At 31.6% G+C, this 13,002-nt stretch overlaps 3 protein-coding genes across 7 annotated transcripts; 2 read left to right on the plus strand and 1 right to left on the minus strand.

Annotated features, from left to right (window-relative positions):
• Positions 1-280: 280 nt before the first annotated feature.
• On the minus strand, positions 281-2,257 carry LOC137819200 (PPPDE putative thiol peptidase family protein). The gene is made up of 3 exons (XM_068622974.2): positions 1,551-2,257; positions 991-1,278; positions 281-660 (listed from the first exon to the last, which is right to left on the minus strand). Exons 1-3 carry the CDS (start codon positions 1,684-1,686, stop codon positions 437-439), a joined length of 648 nt encoding a protein of 215 aa, XP_068479075.2. The 5' UTR covers positions 1,687-2,257; the 3' UTR covers positions 281-436.
• A 3,633-nt stretch (positions 2,258-5,890) lies between these two features.
• On the plus strand, positions 5,891-9,067 carry LOC137819033 (uncharacterized). Of its 5 annotated transcripts, none has more exons than XM_068622740.2 (5): positions 5,891-6,276; positions 6,890-6,939; positions 7,024-7,076; positions 7,542-7,974; positions 8,090-9,067. In XM_068622740.2, the coding sequence occupies exons 1-4, from the start codon at positions 6,035-6,037 to the stop codon at positions 7,971-7,973; spliced, it is 777 nt and encodes a 258-aa protein (XP_068478841.1). In that variant the 5' UTR covers positions 5,891-6,034; the 3' UTR covers position 7,974; positions 8,090-9,067. The 5 variants fall into 5 exon arrangements, with proteins under 5 accessions (XP_068478841.1, XP_090152854.1, XP_090152853.1 ...); XM_068622741.2 differs by having other exon boundaries at positions 5,927-6,276; positions 8,545-9,067; XM_090296728.1 differs by lacking the exon at positions 6,890-6,939 and having other exon boundaries at positions 5,924-6,276; positions 8,090-8,909.
• A 1,583-nt stretch (positions 9,068-10,650) lies between these two features.
• LOC137819373 (uncharacterized protein At2g39795, mitochondrial) lies at positions 10,651-12,137 on the plus strand. Its single transcript, XM_068623193.2, has 3 exons — positions 10,651-10,961; positions 11,286-11,620; positions 11,709-12,137. Exons 1-3 carry the CDS (start codon positions 10,749-10,751, stop codon positions 11,869-11,871), a joined length of 711 nt encoding a protein of 236 aa, XP_068479294.1. The 5' UTR covers positions 10,651-10,748; the 3' UTR covers positions 11,872-12,137.
• The last annotated feature ends 865 nt before the right edge of the window (positions 12,138-13,002 follow it).

A 13,002-nucleotide genomic window follows, 5' to 3' on the forward strand; every position in this document is an offset into this window, starting at 1 on the left:
AAAAGAAATATTACTCTCATCAAATCATTAAACATGATAATAACTTAACAATTAATAATTTCAGTAAAACCAGCACATTATTCCTTTACAAAGCATGAAACTTGCTCTTTATTCGTCATTTTTTACCAACTCTGCTTTTAATTTTAAAAAATTAATATTTGTATTTTCTTTTGTTTAAAATAGGTTTAATTTTTTTTTTCCATAAAGTGGGTCCTCACTTTAATTTCAAAAGAAAAAAAAAAGCATTAAAGAAAGAGAAAAAGAAAAAGAAAAAGAAGAATTTGAATCCAGGATTCCTGGGTGGTGTTTTTATAATGTTATTGGATGTAAAGAATGAAGAAGAACAATTTTAAACTGAGAAGCAACTTCTGTGTAATTGGGCAAAGCAAAAAGAGAAAAAAGAGAAGATTTTGAGCGTTGATGAAGATCATGATGATCAAGACCCAACAATCAACGGCGAAGGTGGAGGGAGGGGGCGACGGGTTCTGCTCCTTCCCCTGCGCCCTCTCGCAGGGGATGGTGTTGAATTTGGTGCACTCAGCTTCTTTCCCTCACTCGCCAATGCCTCCTTCTCTCCCTCGCATTGCTTCTCTTCCATTCTGTGATGTCTAACTTTTGTTGAGTTCAATGTCACAGGAAGAACACAGTTGAACAAAAAACCTGCAACAAATCAAATTGTTCATGTCAATTTGAATCCAACCGTTTTTTCTTCGAAGTCAACAATAACTGTGTTTAAAATTTACTGGGAATGGTAGTGTGGTAGTGTATGCTGCTGTGTAACCCACATCACTGAATATTTTAATTGCAAATTTCAAATTTCAAATTTACGCAAGCAAACAAAAACACCTGAGATGAAAACGACAGGTAATAATAATATTGAAAAAAAAAACAGGCATGTTGTGTTGGGTTAACGTTGTTGTTGGTGGTGGTGTTGGTGTTGGGTGTGGGAATGGTAGTGATGAACAGTGAACACAGTGAGGTGGCACTTACCGATTCTGGCAAGACGATTGACCCAGCTGGGGATGGGATTTCCGGTGAGTCTGAGACAAGCGTCGTTGCAGAAATGGTTGCAATTCTTTGTGATGAGATTGTAAGCATTTCCTCTGTATTCGGCGGCGAGTTCTTCCATAACCGCCTTCACTTCGCCTGGTCCCATGTCGGTTTTTCCGATCAGAATCGTTTTTCTGAAACTGAAACCTTCGCACCTCTTTGGCTCCCCCTCGAATATCCCCGTCGACGGATACTCGTGAGCCCCGAACGCGAATTCAACGCCGTGAACTGCACCGCAGCAACAACAGAATGAAAAATTCAGTTTTTGTGAGATTAAAGGGGAAAGAGAGCGACCCAGAAATTTTTTCTTGTTGCGGATCGTAGATCTGAGGTGGGTTCTTGCAGAGATTCAAAAGGGTGGAGAGTGAGAGAGAGAGAGAGAGAGAGAGAGAGAGAGAGAGAGAGAGAGAGAGAGAGAGAGAGAGAGAGAGAGAGAGAGAGAGAGAGAGAGAGAGAGAGAGAGAGAGAGAGAGAGAGAGAGAGAGAGAAAATCGACGAACCTTGCACGCCGGAATGGTACACTCCGAGGCCGAACCAGTAAGCGTAACCGTTTATCGGAGTCAGATCGTAGACGTTGAGGTACACCGGGACCGATCCCGAAGCGACGCCGTTTTTGGAGCTCTTCCTGCACAGCATTCTGCGGCGGCGTTTTGATCGCAAAACGCCGACTACTTCATCGCCGTTTCACACGGAAGAAGAAGAAGCAGAGTTCAATACGAAATGAAGGTGAAGGTTTAAAGTTGTTTGCTTTTCCCAATTGGGTATGAGAATTTTGAAGAAACGGAAAATGGGTTGTGGAAGATGAGGAGAAAGAAGAAAGGGTGTGGTTGGTTAACGGGTTTCACCGGCGGTGGGTGGTAGTGGTAGCGGTGGCGGTGGCAGTGCGTGTGCGTGAATTGGGAGCATATCTAGTGTGTTACATACGCATGTAAATGTATTTATAAATCAAAGGTTTTGGAATTGAAGGGGTTATGATTTGGTGTGAAATTACGGTTGTGCCAGAGGCATGAGCTGGTGGTGGTATTGGGTGCAAGATGTGATTGTATTGAAAAGAATTTGTCATAATTATGGCGTATGGGTGAGTGGTTCCATGTTATGCAATGTATATTGTATTATTATGAGGTGTGTTTTAGTGGAGATTTGATCTTAAAGTAAAGAAAAAGGAGAGGGTGATGATGGGTTTTGGGGAAAGGGGAGATATGATAATGGATTCAATTAACAACTTTTTTTTGGATTAAAGAACTTAATTAGGTATGTTCTTTGGAGTCTACTCATGTATGAAGAAGAAGAAGTGAGTGAGGTAAAGAACATAGAAAAGAGTTTGACCTAGGAAAGTGGTAGAATTGGTTTGTTAATTTGTTGTTGTTTTTTGTTTATGGGTGATAACAATAATAATGTCCTCACGTGGGTGTGGTGAATAATAGCACTAACAAATTGTAATCCAATCTCATGTGGTTGAGATTGGTGACATTGATTTTTTAACAGAAATTCAGATATTCCAGAACCAGTTTTTTGGTAGATTTGAGACCATGGAATTCACCTAGTTCCAATAGCATTACCAGAACCCTTTTTCAGGTAGAATTTAGGTACTAAATTCATTGAGAATCTGTAGAAAATTGTGAACTATAGACAATACATTCGGGAGTTATTATTCTGGTGATGTATTATAATAATAATAGTGAAATTGTTATTTAAGTATATTTTTTTCTTCAACATGAATTTAGAGTAAATAATATGTGTAATATTAATATAAACAAAGTTTTTGATTAAGTTTTGTGAATTTAGAGTATTTTATTTTTTATTAAAATTGGTCTCATATATATATAAACTCGTTGAACATTTCTTATCTTTATTTTAAGTTAATATAAGATCTCAATAAAAAATAAATAAATAAATATATATATATATCGTGATATTATATATTTATAATTAACTACTAATAAAATCTGTTCAACAAACTATTGTTATAATAAATTTTAAATTACTGAGTTTAATTTAACTTTACAGTATCAATATATAAAATAATATTTTTAACCATTTATATATATTATAAAATATTTTTATCGTAAAATGGTTTTATCTTTTGAATTTTGTGAAGTTATACTTGTTATATGTATTATAAAATGTTTTTATCGTAAAACGGTTTTATCTTTTGAATTTTGTGAAGTTATACATGTTATGGAATAAATTCAAAAGATGAAACCTACTAATGTCTAACTTGAATGTGATTTTATCTTGGTTTGTGATGTGTTTACTGTTTTGACTAATGTTTCATAATCGATGAAATACTTGTCATAATCACTCTGAGAAACTCTGATTTAGGATTATTCATATTTTTTTTAAAAAAAATACATATACCGATAAGTTAACTAATTTAAAATTGATTTATAATAGAAAACTAATTTGTGAAATTGAATTCTATTCTAACTGTCATGAACTATTTCTTATATGTGAATTTTTGACACACAAATTTTTTATTCTATTTATATATTATAATTTACATTGATTTTGTTAGTAATATAAAATAAATATATTTATAATACAAATATAATAGATAAATATACATTATCCTAAAAGTTTTAAATTTATTTCATGTATTTTTTTAAGACTGAATCAATATTTTATCAAAAGCTGGTATATTTTAATGAGCGAAGAATACACTCGAATTTAAAATGGAAACTTTTGAACTTGTACAATTTATCATCATAGTATTTTTATAGTAAAAAATAATAAATAATTTCAAAGCGTACCTCAGTATTTATTACAAATTCTAATTGGTATCATTAGAACTTGAATTTAACCACTTGATAAAAAAAATAAATATAAACTACACATAATGAAGCAATTGAATCTTATATCATAAAAGAAAGGTAATTTTCTGTATAAATTTTCCATTTTTAATTGAGCTTATTTTTTTAAAATAAACATTAAATTAATTAATCACTTAATAAACATGAAATTAATAAAATATTGATAATTAATAATTTGAAAATTAAAACTTCATACTTAAAAAGAGTTTTTCATTAATTGAACACAATCATATGAGTATTTTTATAATCGCTTAATACATTAAACAAAAACCAATAACATATATTTTTTAATATTTTATCGTATATTTAGAAAAATATATTAATAAATTAATTTGAATGTTAAAAATTAAATTTAAATATTTATTATACTATCAGCATTTTTCTAATTAAAAATATTAACACGGCCTTGTATAGTAACTTATAGGTATCATTATATATTATATTTATAGTGGATATAAATATTTATGATCGAATTGAAACATTTGATATTATGATTAAATACAATTTCAAAATAGAAAAAATCCATTTTAAAATGAAAAATGTAAATTAATTAAAGATTGTGAAAGTCAAAGAAAAACCAAGTGAATAAATGAATTATTATTGTTGCATTTTGAATTCTTTAGTAAATTGTGTATTTTTCTAAATATAATAAATTTTCTATTCTCCACCATTGATTTTTTTTTTGTTATATTTTAATTTTTAAATACTTAAATTATACAATTTATATTTTGACATCCCAATGTATGTCTGGTAATCACTTGAGAAATTCTCCTAATCAAAACAACTTTATATTAAGATATTTTTATAATATTACAATAATTTTGACGTGAAAATATTTTTTTTATAATAATTTTCATATAAAACTTTTTGTCCTTGTCCATGACTGGTAAATAGGAAATATATAAAGAAAATCTTTAAATAATTATAGACAGAATCAGATAATAATTTCTTATTTATTTCGATTAATAAATTTTAATAAAGACTCGACTAAAAATTTAACCAAAACCTAAATAAAATGAAGCACGATGCATACTTTATCCAAAATTAAACTTATGTTGTAAATATCTAAATAAATAAATTAGTAAACATAAAAAAGTAAGCAACAATGAAACATTAATCAATAATCAATTACCATTATTTTTTTCGTAAAATTTTCTCTTAATTCTAGAGAAAAATTAATTTTCCCATATATAACGGATACTTTTTTAGTATTTTCAATACTTTATATTCTTGTTTTTATAACTTTCATTGATTACAATCATTTTACATTTTTTTTTTCAGATTAAACAAACAAGCTATTAGAAATTAAAATAAAAAAATTATTACTAGTAATTTATTTTACATATGAGAATGAGGTAAGACAATAAGTTTTTTTTTCTTTTGAAATCTAATAACGAATTTTCTCAAAACTTTTAATTTAGTTTTATACGACAACAAACAAAATTAGTTAATAATGGAACATTAAAACTGAAAATTGACATTTAAACTTCCTCTATTTTTTATAAATTGTTAAATTAATTTTTCTTTTTTTATATTATGCTAATGGTTCATAAGTTTTAAATTTTCATTATTTCAAATAATGTAATGAGGAAAATTATAGGAATCTAATTAAATAAAGTTATCTTTGAGGCTCGTGTGTCCGTGTTGAATATATGTATTGAACACTGACACCCATACAACACACGCATTTGATGGAGTATCAAATTAAAAAAATATTTATTGAATTTATGACAATTCTCGTACGATTTTAACATAATTTTAAAAAAGAAAAATACATTAATTTTCTTAAAAACTTAATTTATTATACAAATTTTAATTATGATTACAAAATTAAGAAACAAATTCTTTAGAATATGAAAATTATCTTTTGCTAAAAAAATTGAAATATATTTATACACTAAATTTTTATTGTCAATTTATATAATTTATAATTATATAATATATAGATTTGTATTTAAATATTTTATATTTTAATTTTTTTTTTCGTATTAGTATTATAGTATTTGTATATAAACTATAACAATTTTAATGTATATGTATGTCCATTTTTTTTTAAAGTACTTGTTTTTGTTGCTAACTTTGTTGAATAATAATAGTAAATTTGGGGAGTAGAAACGGGGCGGGTATTTTGGATCCGAAATTTGAAGGGAGCGGTGGTTTTGTATGATGAACCTATGTTTGGCGGCGGAGCAAGGTGGTTACGCTCCTCGGAGCGATTCAGGTTTTTCGCAACGTCGTTCTCCACCAACGCCAGAACCCGTTATTCCTTTTGTACATCCACTAGAAACAGTAACAACAACGGCGACAACAAAAACATCGTCGTCGATGATGAAAGGTATCGACAGCTGGAGAATCTCGACATGATGACTGCCGCTAAGATCCTTTTCACTGATCCCCCCAAGAAGAAGAAGTTTGGGTATCCCTCTTTCTCTCCTCTATGTTTTCTCTTTTACGCATTTCGTCAAACACCTTCCCTGCACCTTTTTCTTCCACATGAGAACCAAACTCTGATGATAACTTTACTTAATGATGCATGCTATCTCCACTTTATTGCCTCTCTCTGCATCTGTTTCTTTTCTATCACATTGGGAGTTTCAAGCTGCAAGTAAATACTACGAAAGCCTTGTTTATTTTTTTTTTAATTTTAAAAAATTACATCAGAAACTTATTTTGATAACCCAACATTGCAAACTTTATTGAAAGTAGATCATAACTCACTTTCACAAGTCATTAAATCCAATAAGTTCGTATAATAAGCTTTTCCAATGGAAAATGATTAATGTAAACGATGATTGTTAAAAGTCAGGAACTAAAACAATCGACTCTCCTTCATATTGGTCCTTAACATTCACTAAAGCAAATCATGAATTCCAAAGTTAAAGACCAGAGTGAAACTAAAGGCCGGGTAAAAACTATATGGATGGATGGATGTTATACGAAAATTAAAGTAAGGATAACTATATTTGTTTATACTGTTAATAATGAAGGGGAAAAAATTCTTACTTTGCATCTCTGTTTTTCTTGGTCAGGTTTGATTTTCATCTTGTACAGTTTTTTTTTGCGTGCTTGCCTTCCTTGGGTACGATGCTCAGCCTTTAAAGTTTTATTTTATCATTTTCAAAATGTTCTACAGTTATCATCTAAGTTTTTTTTTTCCACACAGCTGTGTATTTGGTGGCACAATATGCTCGTTATGAAATCAGAAAAATGGAGGCGGTACGTTATCTTTCCTTTTTCTGATATTGTAATATAAGGGTGATTTTCGATCATCATATAAATGTTGATAGGTTCTTGTGATCATCTTGTTCCCTCTTCATAATCTGACCATTCAATTCAGGGCTCCGTCTAAAGTGCTTTCTATGGAATCCTTTAGGAATGAAACTTCTTGTATGACAATCTAACAAGACTCGTATACGCTATTCAGTGTTCTGATCCACTTTATTTCCTAGCTAGACACTGATGATATATAAACTATATCGTTGATACACTCTGCAAATGTTTGCGGTGGCTGTACTGTGGAATTGTTTGCTGAGAATTAATGAGAGATACAGTGAATTATTTTAAAATATATTGGAGTTTCCTAGGCTGTATTATATGCTTTTGTTGAACCTGTTATTTGTTGGTATATTTGTAATTTACATTTAAATAATTGGATGAATGATTCTCCAAATCACTTCGTAGGACGTGGAGAAGAAAAGGAAGCTGAAGGAAGAAGAAGAAGCAAAGGAAAAAGAAAAAGAAATGGAACTAAATCCCCCAGAAGAAAAGGAAGACAAATTTGATCCCCAGCTTTCAGATGTGAAAGTGAGACTTGAGAAACTTGAAGAGGCTGTGAAGGAGATTGTTGTTGGAACAAAGAAACAATCAAGTAGCAACCTGGACAAAAATCAGGTGCCTGATAATGAGAAAAAACACTTAAATTCTTCTTCACCAAAGGACACTAGTCCCACTGATTCTGCATCAGATAGAGCTGATAATGAAGACCATTTTGGTAAACATAATCCTTCCAAGTCAAAGCCAGAATTATGTGAAGACAGTAAGGGTTCAGATGCAACTCCAAATTCTTCTCTTCAGGATCCCAAAGGCCAGAGTCAAAGTGGAGGGGCTCATTAAGGTACTAGGATATTTAGAAATTTTTTAAGTCATTAGATTGAAATGATCAAAAGCTATAGGTTTTTTTCTTTCTTTTTTTCTCAAAAAATGATTAGTTATTTAATCATACTCCACAGGTTACCCAAACCTGTAGTCAATCCCCTTCCTCTGAGAAAAAAACTGTTCAAGTGTTTTTGGGAAGGAAGATATAAATGGGAAAGCTATTTGCGGTGCATCACTTTAGTTGCCACATATATGTGGAAACTAGAAAGTAATTGTTATTTGGGCTTTATGCTGCCTGCAGTCATGTAAGAATCCAGTAAATTAATAATTTTTTTTCTAGGCTTTGATCATTTGTATGTCGAAGGGAGTAAACTTTAAATGCGTGTTCATCCTCTCCGTTTAATTTAATTTTAGTTTAGTTCTTCAACCTTCTTTTATTTAATTAAGTCCTGTAACTTATATTTTTATGCCAAAGCTTTCCCCTTTGTTAGCTTTGTCAGTCGTACGTGGTGTTTAACCCGTCAATTGAATCCAAAATGATATGATTTTGGACTAGTGCCTCTTCTTTTTCCCTTCTTTGTGGGTTTAGCGAGGAAGAAGGCAGCAGCACCTACACTAGTGATAAGGAGCAAGATTGTGATCTTGAAGTGGTTGTTAAATGCCCTGTGGAGAAATTAAGGTGGCCATGGAAAGTGGTGTCAATTTCAAAGAGAGTGGGGATTTGGAGCTGAACCCTCTTGGACCAACATTTGAGTGAACCAACACCGGACCAAAATTTTGTCAACTCTGTCTTGTATTCCTCTGTGAATTGAAACCAACACAAGTGTATTTTTTACTTTTGTTTGACGCAATAGCTGTGAGAGCTCTTGTCTATGTTTATGGTTGGTTGGAGACAGTTATAATCTTGAGTGTATCAATTTCATAGGCTTGAATGCAACTGCAATAGTTTGGTGAGGTGGAATGTTCATCTTGGTTGATTTGGTGATTTGGATTTAATGCGATTAAATGTCTCATTAATCACCTCCAGATATTTGGAAGAAAAATTAATGTGAGACTGCTGTTCATAATGTTTATATTGAGGACCTTAGAACTCAGAAGTTGACTTCTTATTACCCTTGTATTGTCCTTTGGAAAAAAATGTGCTCTATCTTTAGATGTTTGATAATATGAAATGGTCTATTTTTGTATAACAGTACATTTCCTGAGTTAGATACTAGTATGGTTGGCGTAACAATGAGTAATTGCTAGCTTTGAAAATATTTCTTTGGATCCAATTTCAGTAATTGCTGCTATGTATTGGAAGTGGAGACTGCTTTATTAATGGGTAATGTTAGATTCAGAAACAACTTTTATACGATTGTAACCTCTCTCATTGTTTTGATTTATTGAAATAATGCCCCTTGGGGTCAAGAATGTTGGACATATAGATTTTTAAGAGAATCAAGTTCAGAACATGAAAACTATTAACAGGATCCAGGGTGGATGAATATCACAACATTTTTAACAAATTCATTTTAATTATTTATGTTTGAAATTTTTTATGGGTTAAATATGTTCTTTGTCCTAATACTATAACATTAACACACCAATTTAGTTTTTGTTCTTAGTCCAAATTTTAAACATTGAATAGTAAGAAAATTGTTAGAATGAATCTTTACTAATGTTTTCTTTTATGTAAGAAACGAATTCATGAATTGTATTTGTATTATAGTGTTATAGCATTCACGTGATGAGTTAATGTGAAATATTTTAACATTCTAATTCACATTGAAAATTCGTTTGTTATTTGAAAAATTTGACAAAGATCCATTTTAATAATTTTGTTATTATAAATTTTTAGAAGATCTAAAGTTTTCACTAGGAACGAAAATCAATTTTGAATGAAAGTATTGAAAAGATAAACATATTTAATCCATTTTTTTTATTACTTTCTTCTATTTTTCTACATTTTGCTATAATTATTTTAGTTAAATACTGTACTGCTTTCTTTACTTTTTCATAGTTGGTTTTCTTTAATAACTTCATTTTCAATCAAAAAAAATATAAAACATAATATATTCATATTATCAACAGGAACAACAAACAAATTAATTAGTCTACTTTTTTAAAACAATTTTTGTACGTTAAATATCTATTTTCTCATCCGTTATTTATTAAAATTACAATATCCAAACACACAAAAAATGCACACTAAATATTTACTACCACCAATTTTACCAATTTGTTTTGGGATGAATGCATGTCCCAATCATTCCACCTTGGCAATATAATGAAGTACCATAAGAGTAAAACTCAATTTGCTCCAATAATAATAATATTGTTATTTTTGTTTCAATTTATTTATGGAAAATAAATTTGTAATAAATTTGTAATAGGTGGAACACTTGTTTTATTTATTGTGGAAAAATCAGATTTTGAGTTTTTTACATTTTTCGTGAAAGAAATGTTTGTGCTAATAAGCTTACTAGGATTTATAGAGACCAATTTTATTGATATAACATACTTCTATCTATAGTTATTTATGAGTAAGTATATGTTACTTTATGTGATGGTAGATGATTGTTGTTACTTGATATTTAAACTGATATGTCAAGTTTCGTAAAAAAAAAAAAATTAAAAATAAGATGGTGATTTTGTATTTTAGAAGTAAAAATGGGAAATAAGCACATAAGTAATACACCTTTAATTGCTTTACTATTTTTGTAGTCTCAGACATAATTTCATAAACCCTTTCATCCGATCTAAAACCCTAGTCTGGTGCCTGTGATTCCCACTTCGTGCTCTTCTTGTTCAATGGCACGCTTAATTCGTTCCCTCAGAAAATCCCTAACCCTAACCCTAACACACCAATTTCACCATCAACAACAACCACAACTATGCATTTCTCACCACCTATTCCGAAGAAGTTACATATCGGAGATGCGCAAATCAGCTTTCGAGGGTAACATTTTGAGACTCCTTCGCAACGAGATTCAGTACGAGCTCCAATCCTCTCCTCCCAACGACGTACGCTTTCTTTTCCCCTTTCCCTCTAACTTCCACTCACAAATCACGTCTCAGAGCTTCAAAATGCATACACAAACCTCCTTAACGCTCCATGTTTTGTTTCAAGATAAATCTAGCAACACACTTTCTAACAGTTCCATTGGATAAAATTTATTGGATAGTTTTTTTGTGATTTTTTTTCTCAGTGAAATTCAATTTGTAACGTTGTGTGTTCAATAGAGTGTATTAGATAGTGATTTCTCAGCGTTTTTCTCTGTATCAATTGAAGTTGTATGTATTTTTGTTCAGAGCATGAATTTTAATATGGCCGCTCTTGTTTTACAGCCTGTTACGAAGTTTGGTTCCTTTATGGTGGATGGCCGAGCTGGGGAGCGGTGGATTACATTGAAAAAACGATATGCTGATGAAGACATTAAACTTGAAGTCACCATGTTTGATGGAGCTCTTCCTGCTCCAACTCAAACTCCAGACGGTGGTGTAATTAATTCTGATGAAATGCAGATGCACATTACTGTAATTGTCACTATCTCCAAGGGAGAAGGTGATGGTGTGTTGCAAATTACGTGTTCTGCTTGGCCTGACGATGTAGAGATAAAAAAGGTGTTCATACGTGCAAATGAGAATATAATAGATGAGGCCTATGTTGGTCCGGAATTCACGTAGGTTTACTCACTCATTTCCACTCCTAGTTGTTTGCTTAGATTTGGAATTGTGTTAACAGTACCTTTTTCTGTTGGTTCTTGGCAGGGAGTTGGATGATGCGTTGCAAGACAGCCTTTATGATTTTTTGGAAGTAAGGGGCATAAATGATGAACTTGCTGTTTTCTTGCATCAGTACATGAAACACAAGGATAAAACGGAGTATGTAAGATGGATGGAAAGGGTCAAGTCTTTTATTGAAAGGAAATAAGGGCATTGAAATTTCAACAAGCTATTAAATCACTTCTCCTGTATTTTTTGGTCACTGAAGTGTGAATCTAAGCAGGTGCAGCTCTTTGTTTTTTGTTGACTTCTGCTTTAGATTTGTAGGTAGTGTTGGTGGAAATTGTACTGGAGATTGGAAAGGGCTGTATCGTATTTGTGGTTTTTGCTCCGGATCTTCTACATGAACAAAAAGATAGCACACATAAGATAGAATTACAGCTTTGCTAATGGCAGATTTTTCTCTCTTCTACATATTCTGCATGCTTATTCACTTTTATGATTTTGATTTCGGTTTTGCAATCCATAAACAGTGATTCGTAATGTTTGATTACTAGTAGCCAACAGCTGAATAATAGATGCAATTATTTTGATCTTGTTCCAAAACAATGCCTTAGCAGATATTACTTACACCTGGGTGGGGGAGCTTTTTCCATACCATTTTTAAATTGTCATTTTCTCTCATGTGCTGCCCAAACTAATCTTATCTACACATGATGATTACTGTTATAGAACTACGTAAGTCTCCTGCAATAAAATATCATGCACAAGAATTTGTTGTGGATGGTTTGGATTTAGAGCTTGAAGGAAAATAATGGATGTGTGTGAGTGCATGATGTTGGTATTTGCCTTGTTGATCTGCATTTGGCAAGTGAACCAATAAAAAGGTAAGAGTTTGAGTAGAGTACCATCCCAGTCCCCGTGTTTCAATTTGTCAAACCCTTAGACTGGATTGGTTAGCTGGTGGAAACACAGGTTCTCTGATTCAACTGGCTTGTATAGTAGTTTGAATTGCTTGAGATATTAATGGTTAGTGATAAAATTAGCATCCAACGAGATTTGACTATTCTGCAGTTTGGTTACCATGGTAATTGCTGTTTTTTCGTAATCACTTCTGTTATAAAAGCATATACTCTGTTTGTGATACCAGTTACGCACATCAGCATTCATACCAGAGCCTGGGAATATCAAAACATGATTACAACCGAAATGCAGTCACTGGGATAACAATGATCTGTATATTGTAGATTGTTCATTTGGTTGTCAAAGTTACTGAATGTAGAAAGCTGGTTTCATGTGTTTGAGAGATGAGTTCTAGAGAAGAAAGGAAGGGAGAAAT

This window comes from Phaseolus vulgaris, chromosome 10, assembly GCF_051622355.1.
Source record: "Phaseolus vulgaris cultivar YP4 chromosome 10, ASM5162235v1, whole genome shotgun sequence".
NCBI classification, from domain to species: domain Eukaryota; kingdom Viridiplantae; phylum Streptophyta; class Magnoliopsida; order Fabales; family Fabaceae; genus Phaseolus; species Phaseolus vulgaris.